Source organism: Thermobia domestica, chromosome 3 (assembly GCF_964235325.1).
Source record: "Thermobia domestica chromosome 3, izTheDome1.hap1.1, whole genome shotgun sequence".
Taxonomy (NCBI): domain Eukaryota; kingdom Metazoa; phylum Arthropoda; class Insecta; order Zygentoma; family Lepismatidae; genus Thermobia; species Thermobia domestica.
The window spans coordinates 61,553,587-61,572,853 of record NC_137456.1 but is presented as its reverse complement, the minus strand read 5'-3'; the positions used below and the strand labels follow the sequence as shown (position 1 = coordinate 61,572,853).

General features: G+C 35.9%; 1 protein-coding gene across 3 annotated transcripts in view; it reads left to right on the top strand.

Moving 5' to 3' along the window:
* The first annotated feature begins 230 nt into the window (after positions 1-230).
* LOC145680432 (uncharacterized) overlaps positions 231-19,267 on the top strand; it is a 52,024-nt gene continuing 32,987 nt past the window's right edge. For 2 of the 3 annotated variants that reach the window (XM_081750957.1, XM_081750956.1), the window contains exon 1: positions 233-495. In XM_081750957.1, coding sequence (XP_081607083.1) covers positions 346-495 — 150 coding nt within the window. In that variant the 5' untranslated portion in view covers positions 233-345. Of the gene's footprint in view, positions 496-13,375; positions 13,641-19,267 lie in introns of those variants that run through there. The other variant, XR_014130645.1, reaches the window with a different exon arrangement.

Genomic DNA, 19,267 nt, shown 5'->3' with positions numbered 1-19,267 from the left:
CGGATGGTCGTGGATGTTGATGGGGACTATTTTTGATCTTCTAGGTACGTCTTAGGTGACATTTCGATGTCCGAAGATGGTGGGTGAAAAGCGGTAGAACTTTCTTGGTTACCTTTATACTTAAATGTACTTTTAGACGTTGATCTCTTGGGTTTCCCTTTATTACGACTTGTAACGAATATTGCTGAACTTGTAAGTTTCGTGAAACAAACAAGACAGGCCTGGCACCACTGGCCCACACTATTGTTTTGAAAATGGCGTTGTTTATCGAGTAGGGGGACAGGGAGGATATGTAAACAAAATATATAAAATGGATAAGAATGGTTTCAAATAGATCACCCAGATATGAGCCGTATGGAAAAACAGAACATTTTGGATATAACTAAGAATCTGTGTAGATTTTGTTTAAACAAGAGTAATATGAAACTTTCTATATTTGAGGAAGGGGTACAGCTAGACCTCCAAAACAAGATATTTATGTGCTTATCACTTGTTGTAAGTATTATGCACGCGTCTATAAAACAAGTGAGATATGTGTGAGTTCAAAGTAATCACTGCAAGGAAAATAAACAATATTTAGTGCAAATTTCGTTGCTGTTCAAATATTGAACGAAGTAAAGATGGATAACCTGACGGTTAAGCCGGTTGTACCTCTATTTTTCAAATAATTTTGAAAGGCTCTTAAGTGATTTGATGCGAGGAATCGATTGGTGTAAATGCAGAATGGCTTTTGTACCGTATCTCCGGACCACTTTGAAAACTAAAAAAAAGCACCAAAATGTACTGCATTCGGTTACATTTTGTTGGATTACATCCATTGCCCTTGTACACGTCTACTTTCTTTAATTGTCGTTCGTTATTCTTATACACTTCCACATAACTAAGACATGATATGTCACAGCCTTGACATAGAGCCGCCATTTCCACATTGCCTTCTACGGTACTATATCATAAGAAATGTACTTTCCGCCTCCACATACGGTGCCGCTTAGAACAATAATAATAATAATAAAAAAAAACTTCACTTTGAGTATTCCACTTACCTCACTTTCACTCATTTATCCTCACAAACTTAAATAAATTCTCCAATTGACCTGGTAAATGTCCTAAAATTGGTCCGGCGATACGGCACTTAACCCATTCAGAATTATTCTTGTAACCATATCCAAGGTCAAGGGTAGGAAAGGCCTACTGTAGTGTTCGTTTCGCATCTGTGGTTTATTGCTTTCGTATCCCTGATATCAGCCGCATATTTTGAGTACTGATGAACACGAAACTGAACTTTGAAATTGGATCATTCACTTTGTGTATAAGAGTCACCTCTAGGAATTGTGTCACACTGAGCCCTTTCCATAAAAGAAAGTGTCCAAATTATTCTATACAACCCTTTCGGGTGTAACGGAAATGGCATGTTAATTAAGCCGGGGCCCAGATATTTACATGGTTCTAGGACACTTAAAAAGTTCGTAACACTAAATCAAATCAGGAAGTTAAATTGTTGAAAAGTTAAAATTGTGGGGGGGGGGGGATCATTGGCAGCCATCGTAACCTCGATCTCTCTATACCCCTCCAAATATCAGAAGTTCTAAATTGTGAGACCATCAAAAATAGATGAATAAGAAACTTCCTTTTTGGCATAAAATTTGCTGGACAATTGTGTTATAAAGGGGTTCCGCTGTGTACAATGTCAAATTATACCAAAGAAGTAAAAGATAGTAGAAGCGAGCTAGAGTAGAGTAGGTTAGAGCTAATCATCCGCAGATGGCACCCTTAGATTAGAGCCACATGAGCCTATTTTCAACGTTGTATTACTGTTTATTTGTTATAAGATTCCGCAGATGGCGACCCCCAATAAGACACACATGACCCTGTTTTCAATGTTGTATTACTACTTATCTGTTATCTTATCTAGAGTTAGTCCTGTTCCATTTCCGGCGTTCGCTTTTCACTGTTAATCACAAATATTTATTTTCATATTTGATTTGCTTTTACCAGATCCGAATGCATACATATAGTATTACAGCGCAATATTATTAGTTCAAAGTTAAAGGTGTTTTCCTTCCTTCTCTTCGAAAGTTTGGTTCCTGAAAAAAAAAAAATAGTGAGAAAAATTAATAAATACTGCTTTTTTCATTTAACATTTTCTTTTTCCACCAAAATTCAAGAAGTTCTTTGTTTTTTTTTTTTTTTTTTTTCATTTCTTTCTCACTTAGTTCCTTTCCATTTATATTAAAGCCTAGCCTCCAAGCTAATTTAACAAAATTCCCTTCCTTTTCCCTGTCAACGTTCCATTTCATGTTTCTCTTATTTTTAGGGTTTCTTCACATTTTAAAAACAAGTTCTAGTGTTTCATCTTCTTTAAAACATAGTTGACATTTTTCGTTCACTTCTTTAATTTTTTTCAATCTTATCCCTGTTTCAAGGCTCCCTTACCTAGCTTTGAAAAGCAAAATGCTCCGTAAATCATTGTCCAAATAATTTATTTCCTCATAACGCTTTTTATATGTGTGGCTTCCTTTCAAACTGCTCTTCTTGACTGCTTCTTCATATCACTTTTCCTGTGCTTTTTCTTTAATTGTTTTTTTCGGTGATTCCCCCCCCCCCAATTTTTATAATTCTCTTCTCTGTGCCAGCGGGTAGTTTGATCGTATTTTCTTTCTAATTTCCTAACTCTCCTAAACCACTTTGTGTTCTACCCTTTTCTCATATGTTTAGTTGCTTCAAGCACAACTTTTACTGATCTTGTTTCTTCCATAAATTTTAGTCTCACAAGATATTTTATTTTACTCATAACTTCTCTTTTTTCAAAATCACTCCATCCCATCTCTCCTGTTATTGTTACATTTGCACGTAATTTATTTGCTCCTAGGGCAAATCTTCATATTTGATTTTATGCTTGTAAAATATTCCTGGTTTTATCCTTTAAAAAATGAAATGAAATCTTACGTCCCACGATTATGCCGGTTAGGCTAAAGGAGACGATGATGATGAGAGATGAATAAAATGGTGAAATGAAGAAAGTGGGAGGAAACGGGAGAACCCCGAGAAAACCCATGAACACGATGTTTGTCCACCACAAAGTCCACTAAATAAAAAAAATCCGTAATAAAAAAAATCCATTTTACGGACTTGCATTAAATAGCCTTTATACATGGCAACACTGCATCAAGTTTGTCACATTTTCGCACCAATTGATAAATGTTGATGCGTATTGCACATATATCCAGGGATTCACTCACAGGAAATATTTTCTGCAACTGAATATTGATTTTCATTTTGTTCATTTTTTATTTTACATTTTTGGTACTTTGTTTCGTTACTATAAAAAAACGTACAAATTCCAACATTGTTCATGATCTTGAAAATAACTACGCAGGACACTCTTACATTTGTTTCAAGTTTCAGGTCTTTATCGTTCCTGGTACAAAAGATACATAACTTTGGGTTGTGCAACTTTACAGACACACTGTTTTAATTTGTAAGGTGCAAGTAAAGAATACGGAGGGAAAGATTGGGAAAAGTTACGAGTAAAACGTATTCACAAAATTTAGAAGGAAAAAACAAATAATGTTAGCCCCATAGCAGAACATGACACGATCTGCGATATGATCACAGAAAATTTGCCGCGCCTGTGCAGAAAAATTGCCAGAGGAGGAAAAAATAGCCAGTAGAAAAGTATAAAAATATGCCTGCTATGTGTAGATGTCTTAAATGGACGGACTGCTCGCATAAATATAGTTTGAGCTGTTTCTTTACGTCGCGTAAAGCGTATTTTTAAGAATCACAAGTGTTTCTTCTGCAGAAAATTTTTGACTTACAAAAGCTCATCGCAGAAAAACAAAGAAAGTTCTGCCATCGGGAATATTAGAATCACTGCCGCGTAATTCTCCATAATTAAAGCACTACACACAGCATACTCATCTAAATATATAACATGGCGTGTCCAAGATACTCCAGACTCATGGCACCATGGCTGAATTCAGTAGTCATATCAGAGACTTTAGTTGTCATTTTTTTTTTCTTCGCAAACAAAGGCCAAGTGAGTATGCCAAACTGGTGACAGGAATTTTCGCACACTGTTGTAATTCCAGGGAATTGTACTGTATATTTCCAAATTCAAAACGAGTTTTCTTTTTTCGGCAACTTCGTACCCAGAAATATGGGATCATCTTGCTTCCGCGACATATGATTTAGAGGTTTTCTTTTGAGAACAGAATCAAGAGCTTGTCTCTTCCTCGTCTACTGCAGAATGTTTGAAGATTTAATGGACCCTTTCAGTGAGAAAGGTTAAAAGAGATATGCGTCTGTTTTGATTTTTAGAGTAATTGTACAATAAGTTCCCAAAATGTTTCCCATTAGCAGTGTGCTGATATTTTGGTAATCCTTTGATTAAAAGAAAATAAAAAATAAAATAGGAACCACCTTGGATTTAGAAATATGTGGTAGATAGTTCCCGCGTCTAGAGACCTTAACTAATATAACATTTCGCTCACAAGTTCCCATGTAATATAATATTACAGAGATATGACAAAAGATTAGAATAATCTTCCCTTCTATCTTTCGTATGCAGTTTCTGATGGTCAGGAGAACTACCTTCTTTCGAACTAGTAATAGAATTAAGGGTTTCGTTGGTTGCTTCGACTTGAGTCCTTTATAGCAGCGAGGTTATGTGAGACGTAGATCTACAGCTTAATGTGAAATCCGAATCACATGAGCTCCCACTGGGAACTGAAGCTAGGTTTCCCTCACCAAAACTCGTACGCTAACGATGTAGCCACAAGGGAGCTCTATGGATGGAAGGTTTGGTAAAACATATAGTGGGAAGGGCGAATTCGTAAAATCTTCGACAAATAACTAACTAAATAACTCTACGGCCTATGGAACCCAAAGGTTCAATGCTGCATTCACAAAAGCTATCCACTGACTTCTATCCTTAGCCATTTACGACAAATACTTTAATCAAATGTAAATTTATAATTAATTATTTATTGCTACTCTCTTTGCGCAAATATTTCTTTTAACAATCGAAAATTACTAAATACGGGATGAAATTCAAAAGTTCCGGTGACTCGACATATATTATTGTATTTTAAATGTATCGAAACTGATGTGTAACTATAATCAAAAATAATTCCCTTGAGCGACGAAGTACCTTTCCGAAGTACTAGTATCTTTCAACTTCCCATAATGCAGTTCGTTCTAAAGTTTTCATATATATATATATAACAAGGAGAAAGCATAGTTTGGTAAATAAACTTCGGGGCCATTTTTTTCAAGGTGATAGTGCATATTTAAAGTGTTCATATTACAAACTGGGAGAGCGCAATGACCTAATATAACACTGAAAAAGCGTCTTAAAGTTTTCGACTCGTCCCTTATGTCGTACGTTGCGCAAGTTTACTAAGTGACGGCGTGGCAGAATCAGTAGCATCTGTGACTCACGTGCCAAGGGTCCCGGGTTCGCTTCCCACTGGAGTCAAATTTTTAGTTTTTTGCTTGAACCAATAAAGTAGCCATTTGTATTTACAAGTAAAATGTTAATTCACCATATGTTTATAATGAATTAAAAGAATAGAAATATTCAAATCAGTTGTAAAATCTTCCAATGTGCCACTTAACTAACAACGAAATGAAATCTATTTCGTAAATATATTGATATCACGAGTTATATTATGGTTACCACAGTCGTTGTGTAAAAAAATGTTGACGCTTCGTGTCTAGTGTTGACAGTGTGAGAATTATAAGGGGGATGAGAAGGAAATCCCCTTTGGTAATACTGGATGTTACTATAATCAAAGAAGATTTCTCCCTTATTCCCCTTGCAATAAGCGGCGAAAATCTCTTTCCAACATTAGGGGGAGGACGGGTAAGACCGTTCCCATATATTTTAAAGCGATGTTCAAAATATTTATATAAAGTTGAAAAACAGTACTGTGCAGGATCATGGGACCAGAGTTGTCTTCAAAATTGGGAGGTGGGCAGATTTGAGGCTTATTCTGGGGGATATTAATTTCACCTCATCTTCCTTTGTGGCAATTGAACACAAATCATCACATTTCTCCCCAAAACTAACATTTCAAATCGGATTATTAGGAGGACAGTCGCTCAGTTTCAAGTTGGAGGAGACATGTTCCCCTCATCCCCCCATGTCTTTGCGCCAGTGCTTGTAATACACACACTGTCAACAGATGTAGACATGAAGCGTCAATAACATTTTTTACACAATGACTGTGGTAACCATAATATACGTAACTCATGATATCAAAATATGTACGATCTAGATTACATTTCGTTGGTAGTTAACATGGAACATCGAAAGATTTTACAACTGATTCGAATATGTCTATTGTTTTAGTTCATTATAAACATATGGTGAATTAACATTTTACTTGTAGATACAAGTGGCTACTTTATTGGTTCAAGCAAAAAACAAAAAAGTTGACTCCAGGAAAATAGAACTCGGGACCCTTGGCACGTGAGTCACAGATGCTACTGATTTTGCCACACAGTCATTTAATAAATTTGCGCAACGTACGACATGTGCAGCGAATCGAAAACTTTAAGACGCCTTTTCTCTGCTATATTAGGCCATTGCGCTCTCCCAGTTTGTAATATGAACACTTTAAATATGCACTATCACCTTGCAAAAAATGGCCCCGAAGTTCATTTACCAAAGTCTGCTTTCTCCTTGTAAGTACAAGTGCTTTACAAATTTCTATTATTTCGTTATTTGTTTTCTAAATACTGAAGTATCCTCTTCTGGGTAGTCCTAAGATAAGAGGATCCACAATAGTTCTAGCGTAGCATTTGAAGAAGTTACTGAAGAAAGTAGCAGAGACTACTTATATGATTTAAAGAAAATTAACTATTTTTATGGATACAAAGTTAGTAATATTTCACCTTACTAAATAATATGAATTAAGCCGCTATCGTGCTTTACAACAGATACTCGCTAAAAGTATCCGAAATTATTTCAACTTTTTATAGGAACAATAAAAGGTTAGCAAAATTTTTATCTCACATGTAACTATTTTAAAGGATGCTTACGCAGGATTTTCTCTCCCTTCCCCCCCCCCCCCACACACACACACAGAGTTCAATACCCCATTCTGTTATAGATTTCCCTGACTGAGTAAATAAAGAGCATCTCCATTCAGTGCATTGTTGACTCCCTACTTTCTTCACCCGTGAGTACCAGGGTCGAAACCCATATCAACCCTGTTACTTACTGGTCATGGAAGTGTCACTGGAGATGCCCTTTTCTGGCAGAGGGAAATTGTTTGACATACTCTGCGATACCACTGAATTAAAAGTTGCAAATCTAACACTTTTTTTTTTTTTTTTTTTTTCCAAATGGCATTACTAGGTTAGGTTCTTACACATTTCAAGTCTACATGTTAAATAAAAACTTGCAATATAAAATTTGTTATTCAGTGTTGCAAACTAAGGTCGCTTACCGCAATCATCCAAATTTTGGTGACCTCTACAGCAGTAATGATGCAAGTGAAACGGACGTGTCAATGCGCATCTAAATTACTTTTGTGTGTAATTCTATAATCATGAGACGACAGTTTTCGGATGAAACGGAAAGAAAGTAACAAGGAATTGAAAATGTAACTTATTAAAAAAGCCTATATTTTGAGAAACTGCTTAGATAAGTATCGCATCCAATTACGTAGACTGTTTTCAATAGATATAAAGATCACATAATGCTGTTTACAGCAATTTGATATCTAAACTATTCTGGAGATATAGTAAAGTTTGCAACATTGCTCAATCGATTCAATTGGGGGGGGGTCGCTCAAGCGACATGAAGTTGTGCCATAGGATGCATATAATTATGTCGTATACGAGACATATTGGAGGTTTAAAAATTCAATCCTTATAAAGCAAATTGTACTTTTTTGCCCTACAAAATGAATTATTTATTATTATTACTAAACTTGCAAATAGCTATTACGAAAATTACCATTTATTGATTTCAAAATAAGTGAGATACCTCTAAATGTGCAGTTGCTGTTCATTTTAAACAGAAAAAATAAGGTTATTAACGAAGTTGGTAATTTTTCAAAGTGCTCTTTCGAGCGTGTGGAACACGAAGGTTATTAACGAAGTTGGTAATTTTTCAAAGTGCTCTTTCGAGCGTTTGGAACACGCTTTCTGTGGTCCTCAACAACCTGAATTAGGCTCTGCATTTCACTTTCTTTCTTTGTGATTGACTCATTGAAATTGGACATAAGAGCCACTGAACGTTCATCAGCATCGTTGACAACCTTAAGTGACTCGACGATTCGTTTGTCCGAGTTACTCCAGTGCTCGGGATCACATTGGAACATGAAATCAATGTCAACTCAAAGAGAAGGTAAGATGCAAAGAGAGGCTGAATTAATCAAATCATGAAGATTCTTTGTTTTCTAAGCCGTGGCAGTCTGTGAGTTTTATGCCTCTTGAACTCCAGTTTTCTTCACAAGCCTTAAGACGATTTATTATTTTCCGTTTGTCCTCGAAAGATAACTTCTCAGAGAACAGTGAGAGTGGAACTAACTCTGCTTCAAGATACCACAAGTGAGTTTAAAACTTGTTCATTGCAGATTCAGACACAGATTTATTCACTATGGCGTATTGTTTGATCTGCTTGAACGGAAGTAAGTCGTTGATGGGGGCATCGCATGTCTTTGGACACGAAATCCATGCTTTCACGTATATGAGACTTGCAAACAAACACACTTCTCGCAGATTTTTTTCCTCTTTGACTGTAAGCTTAAAAATTTCGCGGAAAAGGTATAACTTGAACCTTTCCCATCCAACGAGCCATATGGTAAGCACCTGATGACTTGAAACGGTACTCCTTCTTTAGAAATTCACCAAAGATGAACAGGCAAAGCTCTATCATTTCTTTATAGTCATCACGGGGAACATAGTTATTATCTTCCTTATGTACAAGACAGTTTTGTAGAAACATGACAACTTCATTTTTCAGTGTTCGTACATATGGCATGGTAAGGCGTTCGTCTTCCAGCGCCTTAAAATTATAATGCTTAAGGTTTGGCCAAAACTCCTGGAAACGTTGAAACAGTGGAATATTTGGACCTGTAGTAGGCCCAAACAACGTGTCACATACTTTGGAAATGATCAGTTCGTGGATATGGTGCCTCCAAGCTAAGTAAACAAATTTCTTCCAATATGTTGTTCAAACAGAATGCAGGCACCTCTCATCGTACCTGTATTAGCAGCTGTTGTATCGAAACTCATGGCCAAAATGTCATCCAGCACTTCCCAAAGAACAACAAGTTGGTGCATCGCGTTTGCTTGTGCCTCTCCGGTTCCAGATGGTAGTTTGGCAACACTTAGTATTTTGTTAACGCCAAACCTGTCACAAGTACTGGCAGTCTATCCACAGTTGCTTTTGGATTCATTTTATTTGTTCGATCTTTCATCACCTTACTATCCCAGTGCAAGATTAAGGGGGATTTTTCAGTGTTAGGAAATTCCTCGCATACAGCTTTATCAATGGTTTTCCGATTAGACTCTCGCTTTCGCTTCACCGTGGAACGTGACAGTGTTTCATCGTCGAGATTTTGGTCATCTGCTTTGGTAATCGTTGCCGCAAGTATAGTAAATTTTCTGTCCGAAAGGTTGCTACGACCTAAGGCTGAAAGCAACATCTGAAGAGTTGAGCATGGTTTGAAGGATGCATGATTTTTTAGGTGCATTATCGTCATTACTAATTTCTAGTTCTCCAGATGCTGTTTGACTTTCCTGTAGCTGCTTTCTGTAGTACGTAGGAATTTCAATCTCGTAATCGTTATCATCGTAATCTTCATATTCTTCACTACTATACATGTCGCTTGCAATCACGGGTGACGTACTTGCAGCAGCTTTCAGTCTTTGTTCTTCTTATCGTGTACTCTCTAATTCTTTTTCTTCCCTTTGTCTCGCTCGTTCTTCCCTCCGAGTTAAATCAACATCAACCCCTGCCATCTTCATTTTCCCACAACTTCTCTGACCTCTCAGGAATACTTTATCTTCCTCAATTCTTATCATACGTTCCGCATCTTTGTGGGCAATATCGAAAAGATGATTAAGTTTTTCCGCGAAGTTTCAGAATTTCGACCTTTGTTTTTCTTCAGGAACTTGTACTCTTCGAACAAAGACTTCATCTTAGATACAATGTTCTGTTCGAAAGCCGTTGGGATACGAGCCTTGTTCCAAATACCAATTAGTTCATCGGTGGTTGCCTTCAGACTCCCAAGAACTGTCATTTTTAAAGTTTTATGGTAATGATAGAAAGTTTTTAAAACATTACCTTTCGTAGGAAGAACTAATTCTGATAACTTTTGTTCAGGTTGACCGATTAACCATAAACAGGTTTTCTGTCGAGTAGCCATTGCAGAAAAGTCTAAGAAAACACTTCAAGCGACTTTACTGTTACTTGTACAACAACCGGACATCACAATTAAATGGTATAGAATGTACTGGTTAGTAGATCAAGTTCGTAAAAAACACTTCCCCCTATCTCCACTCACAGGAACTTCCACCCATTTTCTTTAAAATCAGTCGCCTGCGTCTGCTCTCCTCGAACCCTAGACTCAAACTGCATACAATGACGTCAGTACCACTGTTCTAGGACTCTTTATTCAGCATTGTTTTGCTTTGTACTTGTTTCATTGTTGTTAGAGCGATTAAATTTGTTAAAACACTAAGACATTATAGATAATTAACTGTTTGTTTTAAGTTTTATGACAACACATTAATATTAAGGGAGCGATGGACCAAAGCACTAGTACATTTTTTTGTAAAATCTGATATAAATATATATAAAAAAAATCATTACATAATATTACTAATGGATCATATGAAATACAGTGAAGCAATATGCAACAACAAGAATACTAGAAAATCTTTTTGTTCATCTTTTTACTAAACCAGATATCAATTACGACACAGGAAAACCTGATAAACATTGCACTCATAGTGAAAATAGATCAACAGAAACTGCAAGTCAAAATGGGAAATATATTACTTTATTGAAAATTTATAATATTTGTTGTTTATAAATTCTCTTTGGAAAATGAATAACGAATTTATTCCACATTTATAGCATATATTGGTGAAAAACCTGGTGCGCCCATAGAACACTGATAATAGTGAGACAAGACAAGACAAGACAACACTAAGAAATTATAGATTAGAGCGATTAAATTTGTTAAAACACTAAGACATTATAGATAATTAACTGTTTGTTTTAAGTTTTATGACAACACATTAATATTAAGGGAGCGATGGACCTTTCCCTTGGTTTGCGTATTGCTTGTAAAATTCCTTCAACAAGATTAAAAGTGGCGTTTCTGAAAAACTATGGTTGTAGGCGTAAAAATAAGACATCTAAGTCCACGACAGCAAGAAAAATCGAGTTTTATTTATGACAGGTATCGTTCAAAATTGCGCATAAACTTCATTTTCATTTTATGTTCTCCAAAACTGTGGGAGGTGCATAATTAATTAGGTGAAATTTATCCGTATTTTAGACAATACCAATCATAAATATAACTCCGTTTCTCTTTCAGTTGCGGACTTATATTTATGCCTACACTAGAAACGCCATTTCAGACACGTAGCCAGGGGAAGGGGGTATGGACCACCCTTCGAAACCACAAAATGGAAAAATTAAGGAAGAATTAAACAAAAAGAAACGAGAAAAAGAAGAATCAGCGTTAAAAATAAAAAGCTACAGCAAGCGTTTGGTTACTCTTTGTTATGAGCAGCTTTGTGTGCAGGAAACGGGGAGTGTAAGTTAAAAATGGATATTGTTGTAACGCGGTTATTTCATGTTACGGACCCCCTCTCTCCCTATTACGAAATCCTGGCTACTTTAAATGTTTTTTTGGATGAAATTCACAAGCATTGCACAAAACAACGAAAAGGTCAATCACCACTTAAATGTGAATACGTTCAAGATTTCAAATAACAAGTATGGAGCATATTTGATGGCTTTGAGCGACCTCTAAATATTTTTTTACTGCGATGAAATTTTTCATTCAGTATATTTAGACCACATGGATCAAAATTGGCAACTATGCGTTTAGATCAGAGATCTTTTTTTTCTTTTCCATTCTATGCTGGACCACCCTAATATATATATAAGGGTGTTAATGAACTATACCGACAAGAGGTGATTCCTCACATCAAAATAAGAGAAAAAATTCATATGAACCTATGACAAAAAGTACATAGTTTTAGAGCTAGGGCTGTCCAAAATCGCGAAAAAGCCAAATTTTAAGAGGCCCTACTTCGAATTTGGAGACTGTGGATGGTGGTCCTTATCAGCGTAAAGGAAACCAGGCATACACAATCCAAAAGTGCATATTTCTTCAATTGTCAATAAGTGTAAAGGTTATTCCATACAGGTTGTAATTCTCAGATATGTTTTCAATAGAGTTTTCAGATATACCTGATTTCAAGAAGGGTCCAAGTAGGCAGGAGGTAAACTTTGACAACAATGGAGTGCTTCGGAGGGAAGGTAGAAGTGCTAGGAACCAGGAGCTCCATGCTTCTTTGTGTTCGCAATAACTTGTGATGATATATATTTCGTCACAGTATATTTCAAGTTTTCTTCACTTATAAGCGTGAAAGAAAACATCGCACCATGCGTTTTCCCGAGTACGAGAGACCGTGCTGATGACGATCCTTAACGCTTCCGGCATCGCGCTAAAGGATTTCGTGTTCATTGCTATCAAAGCTTATCGCTTGGCTATTTCGAACCAATGGTAGTCAGAGCATATCTCAAAATTCTGTTGATGGCATGTCTGGGAAATTCACCTTGCAGGGAATAATCCGTACACCCATTGAATATTAATGAAATATGCATTTTTGAAATAGGTATGCGTGACTTTACGCTGACAAAAACCATCATCCACAGTCTCTCGAATTCGAAATAGGGCCTCTTGAAATTTGTTTTTTTCGCGATTTTGGACAGCCCTAGCTCTGAAACTATGCAGTTTTCGCCATACATTCATATGAACTTTTTCTCTTATTTTGATGTGAGGAATCACCTTTTAAAGTTTGTCGGTATAGTTCATTAACACCCGGTATATATATATAACTATTTATATTAAATTGAGTAGCATGCTCACTATAAACGAAGACAATAACTAAATACTAGGAAAAAAAAAAAAAACAATCCAATCACAATGCGCCTCATTATGTCTTTAAAGAATAAAGACATTAGTATTATGCTGAGTCCGTGATCTTAGTTAACGTGTATGTAGAAAATTTGATATATTATTATAGATTCACAAGTGTATTTAGTATAGGAAATTTAATTCCTCACAATTGTCATGATTGGGAGTAATAATCACACTTCTTCCTTTTTCAGAATTCTCTGTTTTGTTGATGAAACAAATGATGATCGAACTCCGTGCCACATTTAGTTTTTAACCAAGTGTTGTATATGGACGAAACAGTGCAAACACTACTTGCTGAAATGTAAAAAATTTCCTATTCTACAAGCTTGTTTTTCTTCTATAAAATTTTTGGAAATTCCTTAAAACACATTGTGATTAAATTTTCCTATTTGAAGATTTATTTGGAATTTGTTGTGTAATAGTAAAGACAATAAAAATCGATTACTTTAACTTGTATTTCAATTTTAGTATTTACTACAGTTGCCAGTCATGTGGCCACCTATGATGTAGATTTCCTTTGTCCAGATTGATACCGAACTTTTTGTTCGGATGAAAAAGGACTCAAACACGACTTTGTCTGTGTTCGTGAAGCAAGGACGAGCATCTTAACCCTATGAATCCAATGCCTTCTTTCTTTTTTACGTGGATAAAACTGAAGTAGGTAACTCCTCATTTCTCGGATATCTCGCATGTTCTTTCTTGCTGGGTGAAATATTCCTTTTCGTCATACCTATACTTTGAGCAAGAGCGAAAAATCTCGTAAATTGCTGAAGTGCCCAAATCGTCCTTATAATAATTTTGCATTAAACATTGTTTTCAAAACTAGTCCCTGATTTTACGAGAAAGTTGATGTCGAATTTCGATCCAATATGCAAAGATTTTCTGAGAAATCTGACCGAAGAGGTAAGGAAATCCATATTAAATACATACATATATATATTTAATTATTGTGGAATTTCCAAGCTGCATTTCACCATTTTTCTAGAATGTGAAGATCCTGACTGAAAGAGTAACTAGATGTTGGAAGTACTGATTCTTTGGAGATGATGCAAAAGCTGTAACCGATTCATGGTTGCATGACTTCTTAAGGAGGCGGACTACTAAAATGAAAGAAAAGCTAACAATTTTTCTTTCGCCGGTTTTTCGTAAGTGAAAAGAGATAATGAAATGTAACTTATCACAATAATAGATACACCCGAAAATATGAATCGGAAGACTTTTTAGTGTTTCCATCCATAGAAATTACAGCGTGACCAGAATTTGAATTACAGCGTGACCCCCAAAAATATAGGTTAAGGCAGTGACTAGAAAAATGAACTCAATGATAATTGATGACTTATCATGGTGTCTTGGTTCCTGTTAACTGTTAACTACTTTTTAAATAATATTTGCATTTATTTTGTACTGTTTATTACAAAATAAATATAAATATTATTTAAAAAATAATTAACAAGGTTGAAAAGTAGTTAAAAAGTAGTTAACTAGCATTTATTTCTCCGTAACATTTCACATTTGCTGTGGGAAATGCAAATGTTAAAATTTTGAAATCATTATTTTTTTTATTTATTTATTTATTTTTTTTCCTTTTTGCAACGAACAATGTACTTTTCATTCAAGAGATCAGCCAGGTGTTTTCCAGAGGTTTGATAAGACATGAAATAAAATGAGATCAGTATTGTTATTTTGAATTCCAGAGTGTAATTGGGCAGAAATCTAAACGAACGGTAACATATTCAGAATTACCAAAATTTTTATTTTCGAACTTTTTTGTGTGTACTGATAACGATGCAATTCCATGCCGTCGTACATTCAATTAACTTCTTATTTTTCATTCAAGTTAGTTGCAAATATTTATAGGAGACTGTAAATCGTGAGAAATTCATGTTTTAGATTTTCTCAAGGAGGTAAAAGCGCGTAGAGACTTTCAGTGTTGCTCGAACTGAGTATATTAGCCAAATGAAGTTATCGTACATTAATTATAGATTTTTATACGCCTACTAGTAATATCTTAGTTAAAGGGATTATTACCAACACTGGCAATTTCCAGCTTTACAAGATATTCCAAACCCAACGCTGAGAAAATTTGTACAATTATTCTCAGGACAGTGCATCTGTGTACTCCATTAGAAGAACCTTGTTGTTCTTCATGTGCGAGGGCTACTATTTATATTTTGAGCCTTGGCAACGCTGTTGTTAGGCGCTATTTTTTGTTTGCATTGAAACGTTTGACATTGTTGACTATAGCGTACTTCAAATGTTGTGTCAGTAGCTTTATTTGTGTTGTTTACGTTGACTTGAAGATTGCGTGACAACAGAAAAATGGAATTAACTCGTGAAAATTTTCGCGCGATGATTTATTACGATTTTCGACGTGGATTATTAAGACAAGAGTGCATCGATCAACTTACTTCCACATTTGGCGATGAAGCCCCATCCTTTGCCACTATGAAACGCTGGTATAACGATTTTACACGTGGCCGCCATTCGCTCACTGAAGAAATTGGCGAAGGTCGTCCAAAATCAGTTGTTGTTCAAGAAAACATTGATGCTGTGCAGAACCAAATACTGCAAGATCGTCATGTGACATACTGTGAAATTGAGGCAACCCTAGGTATTAGTTCCACCAGCATATATAAAATATTACATGATCATTTAGCGGTGAGAAAGGTTTGTTCTCGTTGGATCCCACATAATTTGACAAAAACTCAAAAAGAAGTTCTCGTCGATTGGTGCACACAAATGCTTAATAAATACAATGGCGGTGCTTCAAAAGACGTATATAAGATTGTAACAGCTGACGAATCATGGACATATGCATATGAGCCGGAACGTAAACAGCAGTCGACTGTATGGGTGTTTCAAAATGAACCTAATCCAACAAAAGTTGTTCGCGCTCGAATCACATCGAAACAAATAGTTGCCTGTTTTTTCGGGAAAACTGGTCATGTGGCAACTGTGCCTTTAGAGGAACATAGAACGGTCAACTCTGAATGGTACTCACCAATTTGTTTGCCGTAGGTCTTCGGTCAAATACTGAAAACAAACAAGCGCCGTCGGATCACTCTTCATCAAGACAATGCGAACTCTCGCACATCTCGTCCAACAACCGACTATTTGAACACTCAAAAAATTGAATTGATGGGTCATCCGCTGTACAGTCCTGATTTGTCACCCGGTGACGGCTTCTTGTTTCCGAATGTCAAGAATAAATTGCATGGACAACGATTTTCGTCGGCGAAAGAAGCCATTGATGCGTTCAAAAACCATATTATGGAGGTGTCTCAAGAAGATTGAAAAAAATGCTTTGACAGATGTTTCGAACGAATGCAAAAGTGTATGAATGTAAAGGAGAATATTTCGAAAAACAATAAATCAATTTCCAATGACAAATTACTGTTTTTTTATTGTTAGGCTCAAAATCTAAATAGTGGCCCTCGTATTGAATATAGCGCAGTAATGTAATTGAATGCTCTAATATAATGAAAATTCGCTAAAGCGGCAGTTAATGTTTTTCAATTGTAGGAGTTAGGTTGAATTGTTTCCTGCGTTGTTGGCCGGCTGCATGGTGTAAGTTCTCTGTCAAGCTGTTGGTAAGACGGTTGTAATAGCCCAGTCATACATCTTAAAGCCACTTGTGGGCTAGTAGAATTATCATGGCAAGGAATGAAATTCTTCGCAGTCTTGGATAATCACTAATTTTACCTCCGCCAGTGACCCCCCTGAATTATATTCCTTCTCACTTGTGAAGTAAATATCAGTGCCTTTAAGTGTTATTCGAAATGTGAGAATACCAGTGAAAGGCATAATAATAGTGATAAAATTTTAAGTATTTTCATCATCCATACATCGTAATATCGCGTTTAATGCGGGCAAATATTCATGTATTACATTTTCATATATCGTTTGCTGGTAATATACAATAAATATTCACTGTCCAGGTAACGTATTCGAATTTCATTTATAGATTGTTGACATTTCAAGCACCTTCTTCATCGTTGCATATACGACATTTACCGGTTTGGAAAGAAAAAAAAAACTTAGTTTCTTCATATTTTAGGATTATATCTAGTCTTTCCCTATATATTACGATTATTGAAAATGTCCAATTTTCCTACCACTCAGGATATTCTTGAATTTTTTTTCTTTCTTTTAACATACTAGGTTCTCGAACAGAGATTATCTTGACCGAAGTATGTAATAATTACTACTCTTCCAGGCTAGTTTACAAAGCCCTCAGAAGAAAGTTCTTCCACACATTCGCTTTTGTGAGATCCGAATGTGCAGATTCTTTATGCACAAAATAGTGTCATGCTAGCAGAGACCACTTTAAATTAATTTAAAGAAGATTAACTTTTTACGGATACAAGATTAGTAGTATTTCATTTACAGATACAAAATGGTAGTACAAGCGAAGAAGCTTTTTCCTGGATTTGTGATGTATGAAAGTATGATTTCTTGAAAATTTAAATCATGGAAACAAAATTAATATTGTGTTATATGCACTAATGTGTCAAAGATCCCTCTGTCCAGAGTCAAGATAGAACTTACGACCTTGATATATATATACGATACATATAAAGTAATTCAATTGGACAAAGAGACCTTTTAAAAAAGTATCATTAGAAAAAAATTTTAAAAAGAATGAAATTATTTTAAACATGTATTCCTTTTGGTTTGAAAAAGCAAATTTGGTTTACATGTCACCTGTCGCAATATGATTGTCAATTTTTCATCTTTTTGGAATATCCGATCCTAGAAAAGAAACAGAAAAAATTAATTCTACAAGACAATAGCAAGTTGGTTCATTGTTTCTATTTACAAATTCTTATTGCAGAGAAAAGAACTCTTGAACGTATAAGTGTTTCAAATATATTACGTTATCATCATGGTCGAGCAATGGCTATAAGACTAATAATATGATTAATGGTTGAGAGAGCCGTTCATTAGTCTAGAGGTTGCACGTCGGTACGGTAAGCCAGATCCAATGCATTTGTTCACTCTGTATACATAAGCAGTTTATTGAGTGATTCGCTGTTCAAAATCGTTAATTAAGTGCAAGTTAAAGATTGTGAATTGAGTGTTTGCTGTCTTATATTGAAATACTTAGTAAGGATTTTCATTACACATGAGGTTCGGAAGAGAGGAACATACAGATGCTGGTCCATTCCCATAGGAACAAAATGAATTTGTTGCTTACCTAAGATAATCTATCTGCCACCACACACCATCGATCATGCTTGATGTGATGGCCACCGATATGGTCCATAGCCTACATCGCAGTTTCCATTTCAGCAGATTTCGTTACAACAGCACCAGGTGTACATTGCCCCAGTCTTACTTGCAGGCTTTCCAGAGGCTGTTTACTGTGTGAGCTCAACGTGATGAAAGGTACTGTTTGAGAAATCCGAAAGTACAATAATCTATGGGGCTAATACTTGGACTTTCAGCGGGAATATATTCGAAGAATATAGCATGGATAACAGTTTCAGCTGCCATGCATCGGTTAGAAGGCCAGCGATATTTCGGCTGTATGACTTGAAGCGTTATCCTTGCAGCTACACGCGATAGGTGTCTTGCTATACAATGCTAAGCTGGAGATATGACATGTTCTTGTTGATAAGCGGAGTGATTTTACTTTTTTTCGACCTTACCCATGTTGAGCTTTCTACTGTAGCAAAACACAGTAACAACCATAAAACCTTTTAGAAAACTTCATTTGCGTTGACGCACAAAGTTGAATTAGTTTTTTTTCTTTCTTTCTTTCTTCATGAAAACTTCTGTAGGTGATTGCTCGAACTTTTCCACAATCGTTCAGATAGATTCATGTCTCGTTCATTGTTACAACAAATTTCCAGCATTTATCAGCTATATGAAGTGTACAGCCTTATTCCCTGTCTCTTTCGCTCCGTGATATGCTGTGGTGTTACACACATGAACGAGGTGGGCTTGTGAACGGTTTTCAGCCTCATTTTGAGAGATGCGTTGCATAATTCCGTGTTGATTAACCCACGTGTACACATTTGGTCCTAGGACGCTGTGATAATAGATTTTCATATGCCTCCACATCCCTGATCTACTTTAGC